General features: G+C 40.0%; 2 protein-coding genes across 12 annotated transcripts in view; both read right to left on the bottom strand.

Annotated features, from left to right (window-relative positions):
• The window catches only part of AXDND1 (axonemal dynein light chain domain containing 1), a 113,329-nt gene extending 98,959 nt beyond the window's left edge, over positions 1 to 14,370 (bottom strand). For 4 of the 7 annotated variants that reach the window (XM_072830830.1, XM_072830827.1, XM_072830833.1 and 1 more), the window contains exons 1-4: positions 14,211 to 14,370; positions 10,350 to 10,552; positions 7,040 to 7,212; positions 6,175 to 6,278 (exon numbers count right to left, since the gene is read on the bottom strand). In XM_072830830.1, coding sequence (XP_072686931.1) covers positions 6,175 to 6,278; positions 7,040 to 7,212; positions 10,350 to 10,449 — 377 coding nt within the window. In that variant the 5' untranslated portion in view covers positions 10,450 to 10,552; positions 14,211 to 14,370. Of the gene's footprint in view, positions 1 to 2,395; positions 2,527 to 6,174; positions 6,279 to 7,039; positions 7,213 to 10,349; positions 10,553 to 11,283; positions 11,306 to 14,210 lie in introns of those variants that run through there. The other 3 variants (XM_072830828.1, XM_072830831.1, XM_072830834.1) reach the window with 3 other exon arrangements.
• A 496-nt stretch (positions 14,371 to 14,866) lies between these two features.
• Positions 14,867 to 25,846, bottom strand: part of SOAT1 (sterol O-acyltransferase 1) — a 75,605-nt gene continuing 64,625 nt past the window's right edge. For all 5 annotated transcript variants that reach the window (XM_072830835.1, XM_072830837.1, XM_072830836.1 and 2 more), the window contains 5 exons: positions 25,387 to 25,484; positions 23,727 to 23,825; positions 21,837 to 21,972; positions 21,127 to 21,272; positions 14,867 to 19,829 (listed from right to left, as the gene is read on the bottom strand). In XM_072830835.1, coding sequence (XP_072686936.1) covers positions 19,773 to 19,829; positions 21,127 to 21,272; positions 21,837 to 21,972; positions 23,727 to 23,825; positions 25,387 to 25,484 — 536 coding nt within the window. In that variant the 3' untranslated portion in view covers positions 14,867 to 19,772. The remainder of the gene's footprint in view (positions 19,830 to 21,126; positions 21,273 to 21,836; positions 21,973 to 23,726; positions 23,826 to 25,386; positions 25,485 to 25,846) is intronic.

Below are 25,846 nucleotides of genomic sequence, written 5' to 3'. Positions count from 1 at the left end.
CCCTTACAGCACATGATTTTTACATGTCTCTGTCCCTCCCCTCAATTGTAACTGGTATAGCCATTGTGATAAATAGCATGGAGCTTCCTCAAAAAAGTAAAAAATAGAACTACCATATGACCCAGCAACCCCACCTCTGGGTTTATATCCAAAGAAAATGAATCTTGATCTTGACAAAATATCTGCACTCCCATGTTCATTGCCACAGTATTCACAATAGCGATAAATGTCTACTGATGAATGAATAGATTAAAGAAAATGTGGATTGTAGACAATGGAATGTCATTTAGCCTTTAAAAGGAAATCCTGCCATTTGTGACAACATGAATGAAGATGCAGAACATTATTCCAAGTGAAAGAAGCAAGACAAAGACAAATACTGTCTGATTTCATTTATATGTCAGATGCGAAGGTATGGGGGGCTGGATCTGGAAATGTTAGTCAAAAACTACAAAGTTTCAGTAATGCAAGATGAGTGAGTTTTGGAGATCTAACACACAGCACAGTGATGATAGTTAGCAATACTGTATTGTATATTTGAAATCTGCTAGGAGAATAGATCTTAAATTTAATCTTCTTGCCGCACACATACAAACATACAGATACACACAAATGGTAACTCTATGGAGGTGACAGATAAGTCATTTAGTTTGACTGTGATCTAACAATTTATACACTTACAAAAAATCAAGTTATACACCTTAAACATACTCAATTTCTGTGGCAAAGATATCTCAATGAAGTGTTGTGTGTGTGTTCTTTTAATAAAATTGTCTTTTTAAAAAGCTGTTCTCAGGGGCACCCGGGTGGCTCAGTGGTCGAGCATCTGCCTTTGGCTCAGGTGTGATCCCAGGGTCCTGGGATTGAGTCCTGCATAAGGCTCCCCACAAGGAGCCTGCTTCTCCCTCTGCCTAAGTTTCTTCTTCTTTCTCTGCATCTCATGAATAAAAAAATATAATCTTAAAAAAAAAAAGCTGGGATCCCTGGGTGGCGCAGCGGTTTGGCGCCTGCCTTTGGCCCAGGGCGCGATCCTGGAGACCCGGGATCGAATCCCACATCGGGCTCCCGGTGCATGGAGCCTGCTTCTCCCTCTGCCTGTGTCTCTGCCTCTGTCTCTCTCTCTGTAACTATCATAAATAAATAAAAATTAAAAAAAAAAAAAAAAAAAAGCTGCTCTCAGGATGATGGGACATCAATCACTATCTCACCAATAACTGCTATAGATTGGCCAATACAACTCTACTGGCTAAAAACAATGAATGGTTCATACATATATACACACACACCTACATCTTTGTAAAGGAAATGTTAGTTGGGTAACTGTCATTCAAATTGTCTCAAAGAGTAACTATAGGAGACTTTTATGTTTCTATTATTAAAATTATTGGTTACCTTATTTTATTTTTGAACCTCACTTTATTTTTTAGAGGAAACATTTAGTTTATTTGTTGGTATACAACTTTTCATTAGGGCAGCCCAGGTATCTCAGCGGTTCAGTGCTGCCTTCAGCCCAGGGCGTGATCCTGGAGACCTGGGATCAAGTCCCACGTCAGGCTCCCTGCATGGAGCCTGCTTTTCCCTCTGCCTGTGTCTGCCGCTCGCTCTGTGTGTGTGTGTGTGTCTGTCTCTCATGAATAAATAAATAAAATCTTTTTAAAAAATCAAACAATTTTTCATTAAAAATAGAAATATGTTTTATTTCTTATAAAATTCTTGTGGTAAACCACCTGCTTCCACTCCTCTGGAAAATCTATTTTTAGTTACAAAAACAAAAACAAAGCAAACTTTTATTCTTAGCCATAATACAAAAACTGGATCCCTAGATTATCAAACTGGGTTCATACTTCGAGTTCTTCTTCAATTCATCACTGGTTATGTTCATAAGTAAGTAGGTCTTTTATCTGATGTTGTCAAAGAATGAGGTATTTCAGAGAGATCGATTTTCCAAATAACTGAGGTATGCTTTTTAAAAACTATTGTCTTTCTAAAATGTATTTAAAACTTCACAGCTTTCTTTTTTTTTTTTTTTCTTCACAGCTTTCTTAAACAGAGTGTACATAACACAATATAATCTTTTCTTTACAGTTCAGGTAATGACTTCTGAAGCTAGAAGTGTCTTGAGGACAGTCTGGTTATATTTCTGAAACCTAGGGCAGTACTGGAATGTGCCAGACTCTAGTGTGTATTGGCTCCCTCTTTGGGTTGGAGGGGTTGGAAAGCAATTTCCCAGACATCCCTGCAGGTAAGGTTCCAGGTGTGAACAAGCAGATGCACAGACTTTAGAAGCAGAAGTAAAACAGAAGTCACTTTCCTGTCATGTCTTTTGCTTATTCTACCAGCAACATCATGGAAAAGCAGTTTTCATGAAACATTCCAGAATCCACTCTCCAGCTACCTTGGTCCAGAGGGGCAGGGCAGTAACAGCAGTGACAGCTTCTTGATTTCAGTTTCCAGATCCTTGGATCACAGTTAAGGGAATTCTTCTTTTTTTTAATTGCAGTATCATTCGCATACCACAAAATTCACCTTTTTAAAAAGTACAAGACTTTAGTATATTCACAATTTACAAGTTTTAATATATTCACAAAGTTGTATGACCATCACCAGTATCTAATTCTAGATTATTCTTATCACCCCAGCTAAAAAAAAAAACCTTACCCATTAGCAGTAATTCCCCTCTCCTTCCTAGGCCCATCCCTAGCAACCAATAATCTACTTTTTATCTCTATAGGTTTGCCTATCATGGACATTTCATATAAATAGAAACACACACGTGCCCTTCTATGACTGGCTTCCTTCACTTAGCATGCCTTCAAAGTTCATCAATGTTGTAACAGGTATTAGTACTTGGCTTCTTTTTATGACTGAATAATATTCCATTGTATATCCCATTTTGTGTATTTTCTCATCAAATGACAGTTGGCTTATTTTCACTTTTTGGCTACATGAATAATGCTGCCATGAATATTCAGTCAGTTTTCGTGCAGACATACATTGCCGATTCTCTTGGGTATATGCGTAGGAATGGAATTGCTGGGTCATACAGTAAGCCTATGTTTAAATTTTTGAGGAACTGCCAAACTATTTTCCAAAGAGGTTGCTCCATGTTACATTCCCACCAGCAAGGCATGACACTTCCGATGTTTCTACATCCTCACAAATGCTTGTTATTGTCTGCTTTTTAACTATGGCCATCCTCGTAGGTGTGAAATAGTATTGCTTCATGGTTTGATTTACATTTCCTTTTTACTTTTTTTTAAAGATTTTATTTATTTGAGAGACTGAGAGAGAGAGCACAAGCAGGAAGCAGAGGCAGGAGGTTAGACAGAGAAGCAGACTCCCTGCCAGGCAGAAAACCTGATGAGCGGCTCAGGACCCCGGGATCATGACCTGAGCTGAAGGCAGATGCTTATCTGACTGAGCCACCCAGGTGTTTTGATTTGCATTTTCTTATGGCTAATGATGTTGAGCATCTTTCATGTGCATATCTGCCATTTTTACCATCTTTGGACAAATGTCTATTCAAGGGGACATATGCTTGAACTCTTGTGGCAGCCCTCGATATAGTACCCTTCATGGTAGGTTAATTCCATCTTGTTCTGAGAGTTATTCCCAAAAGTACTGCTTCATACATGCTCCTTTAGCCCTTCCAACATTTTTTTTTCCAACAATTTTTTAAATACTCGATTTATCGCTTAACATAGGTTTTAGTTCTGCACTGAACTCTGACTGATAAAACTGTCGAAAAATATTACACAAAGGCTACTGCTGGGTTGTTTTATATTTCACTGCTCTGCTCTAAATATTTAAGGTTGCTAGACAAGTTACCTCTTGTTACAAATACTATTAGTTATAAATACATGTATTAATTTTCTATTGGTGCCTTAAAAATTACTACAAATTGGACAGCCCGGGTGGCTCAGAGGTTTAGCGCCACCTTCAGCCCAGGGTGTGATCCTGGAGACCCCAGGATCGAGTCCCGTGTTGGGCTCCCTGCGTGGAACCTGCTTCTCTCTCTGCTTGTGTCTGTGCCTCTCTCTCTCTCTCATGAATAAATAAATAAAATCTTTTTAAAAAATTACCTCAAATTTAGCAGCTTAAACAACACATATTTATTATTTTACAGTTCTATAGGTCAGAAGCCCAACCTAGATCTCACAGGTAAAATGAAGGTGTTGACAGGGCTGTATTCCTTTCTGGATACTGTAAGGGAAAATCCATTTCTGTGTCCACTGGAGTTGTTAGCAGAACTCAATTCCTTGCAGTTCTAGGACTAAGATCCCTGTTTCCTTGATGGTTGCCAGCTGAGGGCCATACCCAGCTTCTAGAGGTCAACAAGAGTTCTTAGCTTATGTCCTCCCTTTCTCCATCTTCAAAGCCAGCAATCATAAACTGAATTCCTTCTCTCTCACACTTCCACTGTGTCCTCCTTCTTCTCTGACTCATTCAACTTCCTTCTTTTTCCACTTTAAAGACTCAGGCAATAGGGTTGGCCCCATCTCAAGAATCCAGGTTATTCCGTCTATCTCATGGTCCTTAACCTTAATCACATCTGCAAAGTCTTTTAGCTATGTAAAGTAAGTACTCAAGTTCTGAGGTACAGTGAGAACATTTTGAGGGGAGGCCATTATCCTGTTTACCACAATACATATCTTCACAGCTTAAAAATTCCAAGTCATGGAATTTTTGGCTCAGTGGTTTGGCACCTGCCTTTGGCCCAGGGCACGATCCTGGAGTCCCAGGATCGAGTCCCGCGTCGGGTTCCCAGCTTGGAGCCTGCTTCTCCCTCTGCCTGTGTCTCTGCCTCTCTCTCTCTCTCTCTCTATCATGAATAAATAAATAAAATCTTTAAAAAAATTCCAAGTCAGAAGGCATTTGACATTAAAACTTTAATACTGGGTTATTGCTTCATTCAGATACAGCTTATTATTTTTTTCAAAGTACTTCAAACATCTCATAACTACTAATTATAACTAGAAATAATTATAACCATGATCTAAAGGCACAATATAAAATACAGATGCTCTGACACTAAAGCCCCAGGACACAAAAGTTAATAGCCCAAGTTCCTGCCACTTTTTCTAGCACTGAGACACAGCTGAATAATAATAGCTTATATTAAAATAGCACTAACCATGGGGCACCCAGCTGGTCAGTCAGTGGATCACATGCCTCTTGATCTCAGGGTTGTGAGTTCGAGCCCCACATTGGCTGTAGAGCTTACATACATATATAGCTCTGCCCATTATCTCCTCTAAAATATGTTTTACAATATCCCTGAAAGGTACACAAAATGGAGTAAGTCTATTACTCCTTTTTTATAAATGAGAATATGGAACTCAGAAAGACTAAATAACCTATCCACATATTAGCATGTTTATTATTATATATTAATGTGCCATAATATTACATATTATTTCTTTCAGATGAAGTGATATCTCATGAGCGGCATGCAACTGATAAGTGGATTACACACAGAAAACGAGCAAGTCACAATCTTCACAGGAAAAGCCATGACATTCAGAATGTGTTTAGGAATGACATAAAAACGATAAATAGTGTTTGCTAATTTGATCTAAAGATGGAGAGTTCACTTTAAGAAAAACCAGGGAGTAAGCACTTGCCTTTTTTTTTTTTTAAAGATTTTATTTATTTATTCATGAGAGACAGAGAGAGAGAGAGAGAGGCAGAGACACAGGCAGAGGGAGAAGCAGGCTCCATGCAGGGAGCCCAACATGGGACCCGATCCCAGGTCTCCAGGATCACACCCCGAGCTGCAGGTGGCGCTAAACCGCTGCACCACCGGGGCTGCCCTACACTTGCTTTTCAAAGTATTCATGATGCTGCGTTACCTCACTCTTCTTAAATGTACAGATGAAACAGGCACTCTCCCTATTGGAGGGTACAACCAGGGACAGAGGAGTAAGTGGACAAATACAGAAAGGCATGCAAAAAAGCAAATCTAAACAAACCAAAAGCCAGTAGAGTTAATGATCATACACACAGAAGGGTGGTCCTGTGCCGCCTTCAGATTGTATTGTGACTCATCAAAGATCTTGTAAGCTTTAAATTTAAAATCTTTGCATCTATGGTTTTTCCAATTGTGCCCCTCCCAAAGAAATAAGATGAGAAAACGACTCTCTTCATCTGCATCGACCCATCTGCCTTCTTTACCTTCCAGCACCAGTTAGGGAAACAGGATGGTCAATCAGGTATTTGAACTTATTTCTTCGAATAGGGTGATACCAGACTTGGTCAGCAGGACGCGGAAGAGTACCCTAAGAAAAAGCAAATACATGAACATACAGCAGAGAGCGCTGTGGTCAAATGAAATCTGTTAACCCTTTGCAATGTTTACATTAAAGGCCCTTGGATAGCCTACGGGAATGAGAGCAAAATGCTGCTTCATCAATACTATGGAGAATAATTGAAACTGGGACAATTCAAAAGTGAAAGAAATAGCATTTCCTTGGAAACACTAGTGAAAATGATTTTAGTTTTCAATCTAGGAGATTAATTTTAGAGTATTTTGAAAGATAATTGGGAATATGTAACATTAAAAAAGAAACAACAAGCCTGAACTTGTGCTAAGCCCTACATCAGCAAGCCAACACTTAACACCTTACCTAATTGAGGTTCTGGCATTTTTAGCCAATCAGCTGGCAGTTCCTGACCAGCACTAGTGAGGTCATCAGTCTGATAGGCTCCCACCCCTTCCCAGGAGAAGATGACCTTGCCCAAAATAATCCAATAATCCTTTCTTTTGTTTACAACTTCCTTGTCCCTTCCCACTTTCTAAAAAACAAAAACAAAACAACAACAACAACAAAAAAAAAACCTCTATTTTTTGTACAGCTTCTCTGAACTCCTTTCCATTTCCTATATCAGATGCTGATTCATGAATTGTTGAATAAAGTCAGTTAGATCCTCAAATTTATTAAATTTTGGTTTTTAACAATAATATGCTCAACAAATACCTAATGAGTTGGATACCAAAAAGATGTATGTTCCCAAGTACTTCATATAGGTATATACCCACCTTTGGGGTTTTAATTTTCTTAGGAGGCAGTAAGTTTTCAGGACAAGGACCAGCATTGGCTGTACAGGTCAAAGAAAGAAGAACTTCCTCAGGGATGAACTCATTCTGAAGGGATGTTGGGAGGGGTTTAGGATGATCCACTATACTTTTTTTCTCCTTTAGTTCAGGAAGTCCTAAGAAAGTAACAGGAAAGAAAAACCTGCTGCAATTTTCTTGTAGTTAGTTGGGAGATTCCCAGGCTGTCTCAGCAATACTACCTGTGGTAACAGCAAACACTGCTTCTGGTTGCCAAGAATAGCAACAATATCTTAAACACTGAACACCACTGGGGCACCTGGGTGGCTCAGTGGGTTAAGCATCTGCCTTTGGCTCAGGTCATGATCTCAGGGTCCTGGGATTGAGTCCAAATCCTGGCTCCCTGCTCAATGGAGGGGGAGAGTCTGCTTCTCCCTCTCTCTGCTCCTGCTGTCTTTCTCAAAATAAATAAATAAAATCTTTTTTATAAATAAATACTGAACATCATCTAGTCAAGAAAAAAAAAACAAAACCTTCATGTTGCCTGCCCTCCTCACACTTACATCACACACAGTTCCAAAATTTGAGGCGTGAACATGAACTGCCATTATTCCAAATTCAAAGGTGGAAATTAAACTCCCATTACCTGCTCAACTCAGTGAACAGCCTTAAAATGATGGAAACATCTCCTTCCCCCTTTGATGTGAAAAGGACAATAGAAATCTCTCTTCAAAATGGTCAAATTATTTAGTAATTATTTCTATATAAATCCAAAGGTGAGAATAACTGCATTAATTGGGGCATTTTTAGAGCAAAAGGGATCTGAGTTGGGTTTAAGATTAAAAGCTGAAAAAAAAAAAAAGCTGAATCAGGATTGTTGTAAATGAAGACAGTGGAATAATCTGAGCAAGCTGGCAGAGTAAGAGCTATACAAAGAGTGTTCTATTCTGCCTGAGTAGGGCAGGGGAGTTGTAAAGATAGGGAATGGAGACAAACAGGAAAGGGCCTCCTATGAAGTCAGCAAGGAGAGCTGGGTTGTCACTCTCACAGATCTCTCCACTAATCTATGCCCCTCATGAAGTGCGGTTTATGTTAACGATATATTTTTGGAATGTTGGTGAGGTACAGAGCCAAAGGCCAAGAAAGAATTCTTTAGACATCTTTGGTGCAAAGAGATTTCATTAAAGCACGGGACAGGATCTGTGGGCAAAAAGAGCTGCTGCCCTGGGGTTGAGGAATAGCTGATTACATACTTGGGAGTTGGGGGAGGTAAGGAAAAAAAAGGTTTTCAAAAAGAACTTTGACATGCTAAAGAAGATTTATAGGATACTGGAGGCCTGGCTATTACCCAGTTAAAGTTGTTTTTCTCCTAATAAGGGATTAAGACAGTTTTGAGAGCTTTTTGGAGGAATGTGTTCTACTTTTTCTATTACAAGTCCCTGTCAATAAGCAAAAGGTCATAAAGAAACTTAACTTTGTTCACATTTCCTTATGCCTCTATTTCCCACATTACTCATGGAAGGGAGGATGATGTTAGGGCTCCAGAAAATTGAATTATGAGTCTCTGAAAGTTAGACTATTAATAAGAATGCTTTTTCTCTGTAAATCACTAAGACACTGGTAAACTGACGGAGACTTGTGTCTTGTGGGACTTTAATCTATATTAGCAAATCATTTGTTTTTCCCTTCCCTTAGTCTTAGGGCAGCCAGGAGTGCTTGAGGAATGTCACACACAGCCCACCCAGGATGGGGAGCTGGGAGGGTTGCGGGGTGTCAGCTTGTGCTTTGCCCTCAGCTTGCCTTCTGCTCCATCATCATTAATTCCTATAAGGAGGTATCATGCCTTACTGGTTCACCAGCACAACTTCCAAAGTTCGCATTACCAAATCTCTTTATCTCTTGAATGTCTGAAATGGGTTTAGAACATCACAAGAAACAAGAAGGGGGAAAAATTGCTGGAGGGGGCTTTAGGACAATCTCCCTTAAAAAAACAAGATGAAGGTGTTGGAGGGATTTTTGGCATAATGGGAGTAGGGATGAGTCTAGTGGATTCTTCTTTTAGTGCAGTTCTGCATTCATCTGTATATGAATGAAAATCTTAAGGAATTATTGTCATTTAGAATAATTATTGAGACCCGCTACGAACTGGTTCTTTAAAGTCAGAGCCCAGGTACCAAAAAAGTACTTTCATACAACTACTGGAACTTAAAACAGTGAATTTAACACAATATAAAATTAGGGATGCCTGGGACGCCTGGGTAGCTCAGTGGTGGAATGTCTGCCTTTGGCTCAGGTCGCGATCCCTGGGTCCTGAGATCGAGTCCTGATCAGGCCCAGGCCTGCTTCTCCCTCTGCCTCTCTCTATGTTTTGAATAAATAAAAATCTTTAATAAATAAATAAAACCTTCAAAACAACTAGGGGTGCCTGGATGCTTCAGTCAGTTGAGTATATGACTTTTTTTTAAATGAATTATATTATTTATTTGAAAGAGAGAGCAAGGGAGAGCACAAACAGCTGGAACGGCAGACAGAGGGAGAGGTGAAGGGAGAAGCAGGTTCCCCAGTGAGCAGGGGGCCAGACGTGGGGCTCCATCCCAGGACCCTGGGCTCAGGACAGGAGGTGGAAGCAGAGAACCTGACTGAGCCACCCAGGTGCGCCAAGCCCAGGACTCTTGATTTCCGCTCTGGTCATGATCTCAAGGTGGCGAGATCGAGCCTCCCTCGCACTCTGCACTTGGCCGGGGAGTATGCTTGGGTTTTCTTCCTCTCTTTCTGTTGCTCCCCTCACCCTCCTCTTTCTCTCTCTAAAATAAATAACTGAATCTTTTTTAAAAAGTCATAGCTGGGGATCTCTGAGTGGCTCAGCGGTTTAGCACCGCCTTCAGCCCGGGGCGTGATCCTGGAGTCCCGGGATCGAGTCCCGCGTCAGGCTCCCTGCATGGAGCCTGCTTCTCCCTCTGCCTGTGTCTCTGCCTCTCTCTCCCTCTCTTTGTATCTCATGAATAAATAAAATCCTTAAAAATAAAAAAATATAAAATAAAATAAAAAATAAAAAGTCATAGCAATATAGAACTCAACATCCTTTGAAAAAAAGTCTTTAGGTGTAGTGGTGAGGCAGGCCTCCGGCTCAAAAGAACTATAAAAGGAATGGCTTTTGATTTTACTGAAACAAGTGTAGTGTAAAAACTAAAGTAATGACGGCATCCTGGAATCTGGGATTCAGGGGAACCGGGGCCGTGAGTTCCACCGAGGGCCACGATCCCTGTCGGTGTGCGGGATCTGTGAGGAACCTTACCCGTCTCCTCCTTGGAGGCAGACACCTTTAACGTTTTGCCCTCAGGTGCGGGCACGGAGGTTAGGAACGTGGAGGGCGTCTTCGGAAGAGACATAACCATCAAGGTCTCCCACCACTCTTTAGTCACTTGAAATATCGCTCCGGAAAGTCAACTTAGAAACAAGCCAGCGGTGTCCTCGCATTTGGCAACGCTGCCGCGCGTCCTGCAGCAACAGGAGAGAGAGACCCACGGGGCGCGGCGTCACGGCCGGGCTCCTAACTCCTCCAGCAGCGCCGCTTCCCGCGCCAGGAGCCCGCGCGCCCTCGGGTCACCTGCCGCGGCGGGGGGCGGGGCGCGCCGGAGCCCCGCCCCGGAAGGAGCCGCCCGCCCCGCCCCCCGACGCGCGGGGCCCTGGGACGCACCGAGGCCGAGGCCGAGGCCGAGGCCGCGCCGCCGCGGCACCGCAGGCGTGGGAAGCGCCGTGTGTCGCCATAGAAACGCAGGACCCCGAGCTCTCGCGGCCCTCGCCGGGGGCTGTCTCCCGCGGTGCCGGCGGCGGAGGGAGACCGCGAGGCAGCCATCCCGGCCCTCGGGGATGCGGCGGTTTTACCCGCAGCGTAGGTTCGGCAGCCACGGAGAACACAAATATTTAATCGGGTTGCTCTCACAGCAGGAGCGCGGATATGTCTACACCGCGGCGCTCCCGCCCGCAGGTCGTGGCCAGTGCGCAGGCGCCAGCGGTGCCCGGGGTGCCCCCCGCCCCCGCGCGGCCCCCACCCGAGGCGCCGCCAGGTGGGAGCCAGCCTCCCCTAAGACAACCGTGCTTGCATCGTTCTCTCCCAACTTGCTTTTTCGTTTTTCATATTTTCCTAAAAGCCAAATGCAGGGCGAAACCACGTAACCATAGGAACCCAGAGCCTGTCGGTTGAGGCTGATGCGGGTGCTGCCCCTGACCTTGACCTTGCGATCGTCTTCCTCCGGACGGACGCGCGACCCCGACCCCACCCGGCTGCACGCTCAAGGCATTCTTAGGTCGGCGTGGCTTTTTTTTTTTTTTTTTTTTTTTTTGGCTGGAGGCAGGGAAGGAGATTGCGATTTGGGCGGAGCCGAGCCAAGCAAAAATGTTGGGGCTTCCTAAGAACCTGTTCTTTTTTTTTTTTTTTAATAAATTTTTTATTGGTGTTCAATTTGCCAACATACAGAATAATACCCAGTGCTCATCCCGTCAAGAACCCGTTCTCAGGAAAGAAGGGGATAAACGCATTCGCTTGGAGAAGAATTCCCTTCCCTTATCGCCACCGGTGGTTGTTTTCTATGAAGATGGAGCCTTGGGGCGGCTCCGTGGCTCAGTGGTTGGGGGCCTGGTTTCTGCTCGGGTCATGACCTCGGGGTCCTGGGGTGGAGCTCCCAGAAGGCTCCCTACTCAGCGGGGAGCCTGCTTCTCCCTTGGCCTCTGCTTAGTGTCGCTAATGAAAGGATCCGTAAATGTAAAGGAGACACAAATCTAGGCACTGCTCTGCTCGCTCTCAAAATTTCAATAACTACACTTCCTTAGAATTCTAGCAATATTATAAATTCCCTAATACCGCTACCTTAAAAAAAAAAATGGGGTCTTTAATGCTAAATAGTACTGGTGGAATTCCAGTGTCTAAATGACTCTAGTCTGGCAAATATATTTTAGAAGGGAAAATAACTCGATCTACTGTCCTGTTCCTTAGTACCTAACCACACTGTCTGACCCAAACACCTTTGCTGAGTGGTGTTTGAAAATCAACTGGACAGTTCTGCTCCTGAGCTGATGGATTTGGTTTCTGGTTTTCAGGATAATTGCAATTAAAAATATGAGCAGAGTGTTGAAAATAAAAACAACAGTCTCAACACAGTGCCTGAGTGGCTCAGTCAGGTATGCATCCAGCTCTTGGTTTCAGCTCAGGTCATGGTTTTATGGATGGTTGGATGGAGCCCCTAGTGAGCTCTGCAGTCGGGGGGAGTCTGCTTTAAGATTCTCTCCTTCTGTCCCTCCCCACACTCTCCCTCTAAAATAGATCTTTAAAACACAATCATACACACATAAGCTCAGTGGCTCCTTTTAATTCTCCCTAGTGAAACATCTTGGCTGGCTGAGCATTTTAGCCTTTAGCCCTATCCCATCTATTTTTCTCTCAATTTTCCAAGAATCACAATAGACACAGAGCACTCATAAATAGCACACATGTATTTCCCTCTAAGGACTGGCAAATAAACAAGTAAAGGGCAAAAGCAATGCACAAGCAGGTGGAAGGTCATTTTCTCCAGTTTGCTTTCCTCCTTCCTCACTTCCATTCTAGTTTGGAACCAAAACCAGAAGACTGAACTTCAGAAATCCTAACATTCCAACGTTCAGCTTACACAGTTTATTAAGCTTTTGGGTACTGGAAGAACAAGGTAACTCCTTCATATTCTTAACCTAGTTTTTAAAAAGTAGGGCATTGATAGAACAGATGAGGACAAGTGAACAGATTCAAGAGACACATAAAGTAAAAATCTGTAGAATGTGTGGTATGAAGAAAAAGGCGTCAAAAGTTACTTCTCATTTTCTATCCTGTGTATGGTGTGATTATATATACTGTTTCCCAAGCAAAGGTCTGCATTTAAGTTGTAGAAGTATGTGAAGCAGTAAGCACAAAAACAGAGGAGCACTTAAAAATATTACAGTAAGGCCATAGCTATTGAAGAATATAATTGCTACTCGGGGGAAACTCCTCTCATAATTTTGAAAGATCACAAGGGATCCCTAAGGTGGAAAGAAGTTAAGCATTATTGAGGTCTTCAATGGAAAATATCATAGCAAAATCCAAAATGAGCAAGTAATAACTTTCCTAAATAAAAACCTCATAATAGTAAAAATCCCAGCTGTAGTTATAAACAAGGCTAACTGAGCTTGTTGGCATGGACTAACTCCTGTGGCAGCTTAACACCACCCACTCAGCAGTGGGGTCCTCTGGCTTCGACTGGACAGTATCTAAGAAGAGTTTCAGTGTGATCACCAAACATGCCCTGAGCTAGGAAAAAAAACACATGGAGTATGTTTGCACCAATCCTCTTTTACCAATTCAAGGCTTTTGACAGAGAAAGAAAGAACAAGCTGGGGAGGGTCAGTAGGGGAGAGCCCTATGCAGGGCTCAATCTCATGGCCCTGAGATCATGACCTGAGCTGAAATCAAGAGTCTGGACGCCTAACTGACTGAGCTACCCAGCCGGCCCCTACCACATCAGTTTTTACGTGTGTGGGCACTTCCATATAACATGCATAGCTTCCTAAAGGAGTCTGAGTGGGAAGCAGGCCTGCGTTTGCACTTAATGTAGTTAAAGAATGAAGGTATCAATAAATGTGGTGAAGGAGACAAAGAAATCTAGGCACCGCCCAAGGAAGTGCCTCTCAGGGGAAGAGTAACTTCTTGTGTTGCTTCCACAGAAGGACATTCCTAAAACTGAAATGATGCCTCAGCCTATCTTAGTTCTGTCATTATTAAGTACCCTTCTTCTGATTCCACATGGGTATGCCTACAGGAAGAAATAGAATTTTGGTTTCGTTCACACCGCACACCTGGAATGTGGCGTTGATGCAATCTAGAATAAATTCATCTTTCTCATCATAAAATGGGCTTCTACAAAGCAAATTCAGTCAGCAAGCATGCCAACCTGAGTATGCCATTCTCTGTGTGACTTCTCAATCTATTTATAAACTGGTATTCCAGTTTTTTTCATCATATTCATGAACTTTGTTCACTGGAGTCCAAATGCAAGCTGAGCCTAAAAGGTCAGGACCCTCAACTTGAGTAAATCATCAAGGAAAACTGCCACACTGTGGCTTTGCCCGAGTATGCCCAAAGAATACTCACTTGATCCAAGAAACAGGGAGGGGCACATCTTATTTCTGAAGCAATCTCCCCCTTCCCACTCCTCTGGCCCTGCAGAAGAGGTGGCTAGAGCTAGAGCATGGAAGAAGAGAGGACCTCCTGGCTATTAGAACGAGGATGCATCTATGCAAAGAATGTTGTGATGTCAAATCCTACTCATAATGGGTTCCTATTACGAGGAGATTCTTTGGAGGAAGGAAATCAGTTTCTTGCGTCAACAAAATCAGTTTCCCCAAGTCTTATCTGAAAAGGCACATTTCTTGACCAACAGATTTTCTACCATCCATTAGAAAACTAAGTCCGTGTCTACCCATTAGGGGAGGAGGTGGGTACATTTTTCAGAAATAGCCATTCACAAGTTTTAACAGGCAAACTGCAGGAGTCAGGCAACAAATAATGACCACAATAATGAGAGGAGGCTCAAAGTATCAGTGTCACAACTGGCCTCTATCATTTATTAATTTGTAACATGGCTCCCTCTCCGTCATTCCGGATAAGAAAGTTTTTGTTACTTACCTTCTCTTTGGCTGTATTCAGCACATAAAGCTGCCTGACACTAAGATGAAAAACATCTGTAATTATGAAATACTTAGACATTGAGTAAAATTAAAATGCTTTTAAAAACAAGAGAGACTAGGTTCTTTCCAAATATATTTATTTACCACATTCTTCACATATGCAATATTTTGCCATTTTCTATGTAGATTTTTAAGTTAATCTTAAGACAATGCATACTGAACAAAGTGAGAGTACCAGTGATTATACAAACAGGGCAGGGCGTTCAGGGGAGACTCCTGAGTAGAATTCAGGAAAAGAGCAGACACAAGTGACTTAGAAAAAAACATCTTTAATTATAGAAAAACTTTTAAAACAACCTCAGATCTCCATGAACTTTCAGCTGCGTTCAGAACACGATGGATTTAAAGCGCAAGCTAGATAAGTGTAAACATGGGAAGGAGGCTGTCACACTGGCCCAAATGGTAGAGCTGGAGTTGGAGCTCTCATCTCACCCAAGAATTGGCACATGCGCACATGGGAATTCAAATTATATCCCTAACTGCTTGCATGCACAAACTGCCTCATGTCTCAGTTATTTAAAACAATAAGAACACCTACCATGTCATTAAAACAAACGAACACCAAAAACACAGTGGAGTATCTGCTAGCTTAAAGGTTAGCACTCCCTTGGGAAGGGCATATGGGAAGCAGAAATAGTGAATATAATGTTGAAATAAGGAAGAAAGGAAAAAGGAATACAGAAGAGGCAGTTCTAGTTTTTAAACTGTATCACTTCTGAGATTAACCCTTTCTTTTTCTCAAATCCAAATTAGCTATTAAAAAGTCTTTATGCTTTACAGAAAAAAAAAAACTTTATTAAGGGCTTTGAAGATTATATAGATTGAACATCAATAATGATAAAACTGTAAAATTGTACAAACAGGACATTAAATTTAGGATGAGAAAGAGCATGGGCAGACCAAGCAGGAAGGACTCCATTCTCCTGTTTCAACCAGAGTTGAAGTTGTGTTTTACCTCCTTTATAAACTGGGTTCCAAAATTCTATTACCTGATAGAAATTTTAGTGATGTTCGAATACTCAAATGCTTATCAGCTTTACTAATAATACTCACTTTATTCCTCAAAACCGTTATGTCCCAGTTTCAATTTTTGAGCCATAAACATAAAGCCTAGAGATAAGATACATAAAACAATATCCAAGACAGATCTTTCTGATAGTATATACGCACGTATATGTAAACTGTATTATATAAACTATATATATGTCACATAAATTTTGCACAAGATTAGTAAGCGAGTCCATTACACGTTATTAACAAAAGAATGAACTATCTTCCATTAAGAATTTTGTCTTCCAAGATTATAAGCATTCTTTACACTGGCAAAAAGTAAGACTTCGTTAGTTTCCTTCCTCTCCATAAATTCTAAAATTTAACTACAAGGTACACAGTAGTTCTAACAGTAAAATACCTAGGTGAAAGCAGAGATGCTTTTCTTTTTAGCAGCTTACCTTTATGCTAAACAGATAAAGAAGAAACTAATTTTGGAGGTGGAAACATGAGTGCCTTTAAAACTCTTGTTAAATTCTTGTCAGTTCCATTATGGGAGTGCTTATTGTATCCGTCAAAGTAGGACGGGGATTCACATCATACAGAGTCTATTTAAAAGCACATATTCTCAGGAATGTGCAGCATTTGAAAACATTCGCATTTTTAAAAGATTCCAACGAGATGATGAGGATTCAGGTTTAGAATTTATGGAAGGTAAGAAGATAATGAGGCCCGTTTTCCGCCAGGGCTAGTGTTTTGCAACAACCCTATGAGGTAGCTCTTGCCCCATTTTACAGATGAGGAAAACTGTGGCTCTGATAAATGAAGCAACCGTGCCCACTGTCACACTGCCAGTAGGATGGGGCTATCTTTGTCAAACATCACATTCCTTTTTGCTGCACCAGTGGTTTTCTAACTGGATATTTGGGGGTAGGAGACAATGGGTGTCCCAAACAACAGGACTCCAGCCCTGCATCCCAGTCTCAACCAGTGGCAGCTATATTTTATCTGTTTTGCATGCTAGGATTAAGTGTAACAATTTTAATGGTTTCATAACTGAAACTTCGTACATCAGGCCACTGGTTACTACAGTTATGTTCCTTTACCTTCATTATTTTTCCCCATACAAAACAATGAACTGGACTTAAAATTACTCATGATCACACAAAACAAACATATCTTTTTGCATAAAAGATCTCAATTCATAAAGTGTATACCTTTTGGGGCTGCATAACCCACATGACCAACCTTATACATAATGTTCTTTTAGGTTTTCAGGATTCCATTCTTCAGGCAAGTATAATTTTAAAATTCATTGGAAACTGCCTACACTAAATGAATGACTTGTACAACATAATCTGCATTTGCAATTAGAGAATATTTACACAATGTACCTTCTTTAGCTGCCAACGTCCCTCACTCTTACCCTACAAACTGAAAGGAAAAAACATTTTCCGCACTCCTCATGCTTCCAAAAGCAAAAAGTAGTTACTGAAAGGTTAAAAGGAGCCTCAATTTTCTAATTATTAATTCTAACATAAAGCAAGCAACTTCCCTTAGGCAACTGCAGGAGATTAAGCCACCAAAAACAAACAGACCACTCCCTTTTCCTTCACTATCCAGGACTGAGAATGAAAGCATCTAACAGATTTATAACAAAATTTGAGATTTAACCGTTGTCCTAGAGAAAATACCCACAATAAAGGTACTATCACTAATAGTTCTTGTAGGAAAGAAGTTTTAAACTCTTTCCTTTTCAAAAGGAACAAAGTATCCTCCTGTAACTAATTTTCACCCCTATTAGCAAAAGAGGAAAAATCAATAAATCTTCCTGAAACACATGAGAAGTTTTAATTTATTTAGGAGTGCAAGTAGTGGTTCAAATAAACAGACATTTGCCAAGAGCAGCTAACAGTTAAGACCATGGCTATCAAACTAGTTTCTCAAAAGTAGCTACTACTCCAAGCGTTTTGTGAAAATTTCTTAGGGCAGTCTTACCTGTTCTAAAGAGTCTTTAGTTTTAAACATGTTTTTTGTTGTCACCTCAAGGTCTTGGACAGAAAAATAAAATCACTAATAAAGGGAAGATGAGAGCTGGAAACAAAAAGCGTTCAATCCAATAAATATAATATTCAGAATCAGTACAGAGCAACAAAGTGAATAAGCAATGAGAATGTTACATTTACAGCTGAATTTCAACAGAAATACAGATCTAAGCGTTCCATTCTCTGCCTTCATTTGATGACTTACTCATACACAAGGCTTTAGACCAATCTGATTTTCTTAACTCCCTCATTATATTTAAAATGTAGTTATAAATTCAAGTGACTCATTTTAATCTTTCATAAAAATCCCAGAGATTAAAAGGTTTATTAAAGCAGTCTTGTTTGGAGGTGATGGCCCCATCACAATTATGTCACCACCATACAATTACTGCTTGGGAACATGTGCACTACTTTTTTAAAAATGTCCTGATAACACACACATTTGTCTGTTAAAATTAGATTAGATATCTGAAAACTGCATAAACTCATCTGGATCAGAGGTACTGGAATAAAACAGGTAAAGAGGCTGGGTACTTGTCCAAATTAAGTTGTTCATACTAAAAACTCCATTCACCTTCTTGTGACACTCAAACTGACTTTAAAAGAATCCCAAAGAGATGTCCCAAAACTTTTTGGATAGTCAGTAAGGCTATTAGAATACCAACACAGCTTCTCAAGTTGGCTACTCCAAATAAAAATCATCTTTTGGGTAATTCTTTAAGTCTCATTTCTTTGAGTGGAAGATTCAGCCACTTTCATATCCCATTCCAAATACTCGGTCTTTACAAACAATTAATCATTCCTCAAACATATAAACAAAATAATTCCTGCACACCACACTGTATTAGAAATGGGCATCTTATAACATGGAAACATCACATAATAGAGTACATTTTCTTGAAAATGATTAATTCGTTTCATCTAAAGTATACTACCATTGAAAGTGTAATAATAGAGCAGTGCAGAAGCCAGCTTCTGTATCTTTAAAAATCACTTTAATATTAATGGAGGTGACTAATACTTATATGTTACAGACTTACTAGTCTGCAAAATATTGCAAGTCAGTATTTAACAAAGAAAGGGTACTGCATAACTTCCCAAAAGTTATTAAAGTTTAAATTTAAAAATGTTGCCTTCCACAGAGGTTCCAAGATAAAATAATTTAAACACATGATTGACTCAGCAAATCTTTTTTAAAAATTACTTTGGAAGTTATAAAAGAAACTGTCTTTTTTTTGTCTGGTGCCACTTCTTTCTTTTTCCCTTCCTACTTCTGTTCCCTCAATATGTAATATTTTGGATGTAAACTCAAGGTGAAAGATGTAATTCTGCTTCACAGAAACCATGACCTATACTTCATAAAGAAAAGGTAAAAACTGAGTAGAACTGAACTTTTCTCAAAAGAAAAATACAATTAGAATGTATAACGAGATTATCTTTGGAAACTAGAGGTTTTTGCTCTACTAGAAATAGCAAAACGTTCCACCTTATTTCTTTCCCTAAGTACACAGCTAATTAGCATACATTCCAACAGTGTGCCTGAAAAAAATTTCTAAAGCCCAAAATATTTGAATGATTTCTTCCTAAGTGTTTTGGCTAATTCAGTGGCTAAGGAAACATGATGTTTAGTCTCGATGTTTAGATGGAGTCAAAAAACAGAAACCGAGCAAAACTGTCATTATGTCAGCTACAAGTCTCCCTTCTCCCAAAAAGGCAAAAATGAAAAAAAAAAAAAAAATACTGCTTTAAGTGCACAAGATCCAGTAAACTCCCAACATCTCAGCTGACCTAGGAGTGGAGCGAGCCATCCATAAGTGTGGAGTGATCCAAATACCACAGATAACTTCAGGAACAGCTGGAAACGGATGCTGGCCCCAGATCACGAAGAGTAGCCATCTTCAATGTCAAGGAATGAATCAGAGTCCAAGCTTCTAAAACACATAACGACAAGTCCAGGAACGTGGCCGGATATAATCCAGAAATGTGGGCTTCGATGGGAAAAAAAAGAAAGGAAGAGTAGTTTATTTGCACGCACCAAGTGCACAAGGCGTCGGAGTGGGAAGAGGGAGTGGATGTTAAACACTGCACACCTACAATTCCTCCCAGCATTTCTGTAACTTAGGCTATAAGCAGGCTCACTAATTTAAAAGATGTTCATTATGTTTATCTACAGCATGGGTTATATTGATTTAGAAGTTTTACACAAAGCTTTTCAAGTCCAGTACACTCTCTCTATCAATTACATGGACTTCTGACCAAATTCCAAGCAGGCACTACCTTTTTTCTGTATCTTGCAGAAACCTATTAGTGGCCTAAAACCTAATTTTTGATAGGTAAGGATGATAAGATATATATACAAATTACTGTAATAAAAAGTTTAAAATTAATAAATTACAGGAGAACAGATGAAGCATTATGAAAGTTCAGAAATAGGAAAAGACTGAAGCAAGAATTTGAAAAAGCTGGAAGATGTTGCATCCAAAGTGGTTTCTGAGAAAATAAAATCTGGCAGGTGGAATCAGAGTGCAGAGGGCAGCATCACCAGACAGACCAAACCCACTGGTTCAGATGCACAAAGGGCATTAAGTAAGAAATAAGGAGGGGGGCATGAGGGCAGCATAAGAAAAACAGGACAGATAGGAGGAAAAGCTTTGGGAGAGAAACTGATTAATTTGATTACAGGCATCTTCAGTTACAGGTACCTACGAGAAATACTCAGGCAGATGTATCAAGAAGGCACCCCCTAACTATTTGCGAGTTATCCATATGCAGCTATAAAAGTGAAAGATTTAAAAATAGACTCTTACATAATTACAAACAACAACAACAAAGAATCAAGGGGAATGGAATCCTAGGCATATGAGTATAGCAGGACATTTTCGCAGAGTTTATTGCTCTGGGAAGGAAGAGGTGAGAGATGTATATATGTAGGTGGTGGGCAGGGGGGATATGCAGTGCTACTGAGAAGACCCTGCAGAACACCTACATTTTCAGGACACAGAAAGGAAGTTAGAAGATGCTAAAGAAAAAGCAGTGAAGTAGGGTAGGTGGGCAGGGGGAGGGGGTGAGAGAGAAAACCAAGAACTAGAAGCTAGAAGCTAGAAGCATTCAATGTACATAAAACTCTCAAAGACTCTCAAAGAAAATGAGCTAATCCTTTTACTCCTCATTTTCCATCCCCTTAATATTAATTAATTAATTCAGCATCATCTGCACTACTCTTCTCTTTAATGTTGCCTACCAACCCTCATAATTGGGGACACTCTAGTCTGCCTGAGGACTCACATTTTTTAGAGGACAGTGTTGCCGTGCATACCACTCTTGGGAATAAAAGCACAGGATGACTCCATGGCCAGCGAAAAGAGAAGTCCACATCATAACATTCCAAATAGGCCTTTTCCGACTATCATTGACAATGAAGTTGAAAGCCACTGAAATTATAATGATAAAAAATATATACTTATCAAAACATCCACCAGGAAACAGGGGGCCTCCAATTATGTGCTGTAATCATGTAAGTATCACAATTAGCATCAACTGTGGACACACAGTTGGCTGTTGGTTCTGCAAGTAAAATTGAAGCTTCAGTGTTAGAATTTATTAATCAGTAATTAGTTGGAAATTACAGACTATTCAGAACAGGTGAAAATACATTTCATGGAATCATTCATATTTTAACTTGTCCTTCCCTCCACCACCCAAAGAAGGGTCCACATTATTCAGGGGTGAACCCTGACAGAGTTTATGCAGACGTTGTTTATAGTCTCCATGGCCTCCCAAATCACTGTTAACATTAGTCTTCAAGAGGCTACTCTACTTCAAAGGGTGAGCATCCTGCGACAGTGTATTTCATTACTCAAAATCAATGCTAACCGTCTGATGAACACTGCCTTGAAATGGTATTGCTACGATCTAGTTTTCTACCCTTAGACTTTATTTCCTAAATTTCTCTTTTAGCTTGATACTCACAACTCCCAGCGTGCCAAGATACTTACTTCCAAAGAACATGAACAGCACGAAAAGCACTGGATAGAAAAAGTTCAAGCAAACAGCTAGGGCATATTCATGCACTACAGCAGACACAGCAAAGACAGCTAACATGGCAGCCGATTTGAATCTCTTAGTGAAAAACTAGGGTAAAAGGAGAATATGAAAAAGTAATTTTTAAAAAAGTAATTAAGCTCAAAATATATACAGCTGACCCTTGAACAACATGGGTTTGAACTGCTGGGTCCTCTTATTCAATTAATACAGCATAGTACAGATGTTATTTCCTTATGATATCCTTTTTATTCCTTATGATATTCTTAATAACATTTTCTTTTCTCTAGCTTACTTTATTGTAATAATACAGCATATAATACCTATAACGTACAAAATGCATGTTAACCAACTATTTATGTTATCAGTAAGGTTTCCAGTCAATAACAAATGATTAGTAGTTAAGCTTCAAGGGAGTCAAAAAATTATATGCAGATTTTTGTGTGGGAGGATCAGCACCCCTATCCACCTTGTTCAAGAGTCAAATGTATTACAAGACTTATAATTATCACATGCTAAAGGCATCTATTTAATTATGTCTATATTTGACTTTTTCAATCTATTCCTTGGATTAATCCAAATGTAGTGAATAATTACAATAAATATCTATGCTTTAAAATCCTTATTTTTAAAAAATCCTTATTTTACTAAAATGAGGCACTGTCAAAACCATAAATGTTGAAAGAACTAGGCCTATTTAGGGCAGCCTGGGTAGCTCAGCAGTTTAGCGCCGCCTTCAGCCCAGGGCATGATCCTGGAGACCCGGGATCGAGTCCCACATCAGGCTCCCAGCATGGAGCCTGCTTCTCCCTCTGCCTGTGTCTCTACCTCTCTGTCTCTCTGTTTTTCATTAATAAATAAATAAAATCTTAAAAAAAAAGAAGTGGGCATATTTTAAAAAACATATTTGCAACCTGTATTTGTAAGTCACTACAGTGGACAAAACATAATTTTTATATATAAATGGACATTCAACCCTTAGAGTAACATTGTATGGTAGATAAGGTAGGCGTCCTCTCCATTTTCACTATGATTTAGAAAGAAATGCCATGCTTTGTCCATAAGTGACACTACACTTATGAATGAAAGAACACTTGACTATAGTGCTATTTGTACTATGACCTGCTGTCACTTAGCCAAATAGTGACTTACTTACTAAAATCTGCAATCCAGAGATACCAGGGATAATCAATAATGACATTCAAGATTACATTTCATCAGTCTAAATACATTCTAAAGAATATCCCAAAGACACATATCATCAATTGGAGAGAAATAAATCCAACATAAGTGTTTCCCTACATTAGCAAGAAAACAAAAAATAAAAAAATAAAAGTTAGAGGGAGCTTAATTGTTGGCAATGAGATTCATAAGAAATGACCCATTATTGGTGGATCATTTCAACTTCTCTAAATGCCTCAATGCATTCTTACTTCAAAATCATGTAAAACAAAACCCAGAGGGATCCCTGGGTGGCGCAGCGGTTTGGCGCCTGCCTTTGGCCCAGGGCGTGATCCTCGAGACCCGGGATTGAATCCCACGTGGGGCTCCCGGTGCATGGAGCCTGCTTCTCCCTCTGCCTGTGTCTCTGCCTCTCACTCTCTCTCTGTGTGACTATCATAAATAAATAAAAATTTATAAAAAAAAAAAAAAAAACAGAGCAAAACCATGGTATTAGATCTAGTTAATTGTACATACTGGTCTCTAAGCAGTATTGTTCAAAGCATAAGGTTTCTTGAATATAAATGGCCCACAGAGAAGTAAAGACCACTTCTAGATGATAATAATACTTTCTGAAAAAGAATCTACCATTTCTTGAACATCAACTAAATCTTGCTGCTTACCCAGAGAAAGTCCTTGTAAGCATAGTAATACAGCCAGTCATGAACCACCACGTTCCAGGTCCTGTAATAATTAGAGTATGACGTAGAGTTCCACCAATCCTGAAGAAAAAAAAGCAAAGGTTTAAAACTACACAGATACATATACATACACATATACACAGAGAACCAAAGCAAAATCCCCTGCATATTCCTAAAGAACAAATACATACAACATAATATCCAGAGTGTGTTATTATGATAATTTGTTAGTCCATACACTAATGTCAGAAAAATCTTGAAAGGCATTTTGTTCACTAGTGCTCAGCTCAATATATGACATTAATTTTAATTCCTTTTTTTTTAAGATTTTATTTATTTCTTCATGAGACACACAGAGAGAGAGGCAGAGACACAGGCAGAAGGAGAAGCAGACTCTCTTCAGGGAGCCCGAGGCGGGACTCGATCCCCAGATCCCAGGATCACGCCCTGGGTCAAAGGCAGACATTCAACCACTGAGCCACCCAGACGTCCCTAATTTTAGTTCTATAGATGAAGTCCCTAACTTCATTTTGTCTCATTATCAAAAGAGTTATGACAGAAGATACAGAACATATAGAGTCATTAAATATAAGGTTCATCTAAATAGCAATCAGTAAATCCCCTTACCTGGCTAAAACACAGGGAGAGAATTCTATGGTCCTATAGACTTAGTGTGATAGCCCCAGGAGCTATCCTGCTGGTACCATAATGACAAAATTTACATTGTACAAGGAGACAATGGTTACCTGTAATATCTTTCTCCCTACTTTAAGATCAGATCAATGGAATCAAGAGAGTGCAACCCACAACCCCGTTTCTTTGAGAAAGAAGTGGAAGGCTTCGGCTGTTGCCAGAACTACACAAACAACACTCTAGCGGGCTTTAGGCAGGATCACAGAACACCGTCAACACCTTGGCTCTTGTCTAGAACTTAATTTCAACTTTGTCAAATGTGAGAATACTATTTTAAATGTAACTAATGCCTTTCAAAAATAAAGGAGGGAAAAGTTATTTCCTTTAGGAACTATTCAATAGTCTTTTTTAAAAAAGATTTTATTTATCATTTGAGAGAGAAAGAGACCACAAGCAGGCAGAGCAACAGGCAGAGGGAGAAGGCAAAGCAGGCTGCCCACTATCCAGAGAGCCCAACACGGGGGCTCAATCCCAGGACCCCAGAATCATGACCTGAACCAAAGGCAGACGTTTTACCCAACTGAACCACTCAGGTGCCTCTATGTAACAGTCTTAAATGATTTACTAAGATCACTCCTACAGCACCAGACCGCCAATTTCAAATGAACGATCAGCAAAGTTTCATGAAGTTTCATGATGCTCTCTGGACACATGCTCTCCCCACCAACACAGCATCTAGTAGAAACCACATGCTTTATTAAGGGAGCTGATATTAGAGGTAGAAAATAAGGCTGTGAAGCTGTGGCTAAGAATATCGACACCAAAATCTGACTTAAAAAAAAAAAAAAAAAAAGAATCTCAGACTTAATGTTGGTAAAACTTACGGAAAAAGAATCTCACAATGTTTATGTTAAAAAGCTAGTAGCCAACACCACTCAAATAGTTAACAATGAGGACATAAGTGCATAAGTAAAATGTGAAAAGAAAGAGGGATCCAAGGATACATTACCTTATAAAACATCCTGTCACCAAACCGTAACATCTCAGCAAAGGCATTGAGCCAGCAGTGCAAAAAGGCAAAAAACATTAGGAACAGCATCAGCACACCTAAAAATAAGATTAACAAAACTAGGAGTTTTTCCAAATAGCTCACATACCAAGCAATTAATTTTATGTCATCATTTGCTTAGCTGGATTTATTCTGTGAAATAGAAGTTACTGTTCCAGCTTATTTGTTCAAGAGATGACACCATGTTCTTTTGAAAGTTATTTTAGTTTTGGAAAGCACTAACATCCAAGTGGGTTTTATAGGTAACAAATGACCCAGCCCGTTTTTAATAGAATTGCCTAGATGTATCGCGTAACTTGGTTCCCAGGTCCCTTTAAAATCTAGCCCTCATGCATTCTTTTAAACCAGTTGCTTAAAGCTGTGGGAGGTTTTGCCCCTTACAGAACATCTGACAATTCTG

Source organism: Canis lupus, chromosome 6, assembly GCF_048164855.1.
Source record: "Canis lupus baileyi chromosome 6, mCanLup2.hap1, whole genome shotgun sequence".
Lineage (NCBI taxonomy): Eukaryota > Metazoa > Chordata > Mammalia > Carnivora > Canidae > Canis > Canis lupus.
This window is presented reverse-complemented; position numbering and strand designations above follow the sequence as displayed.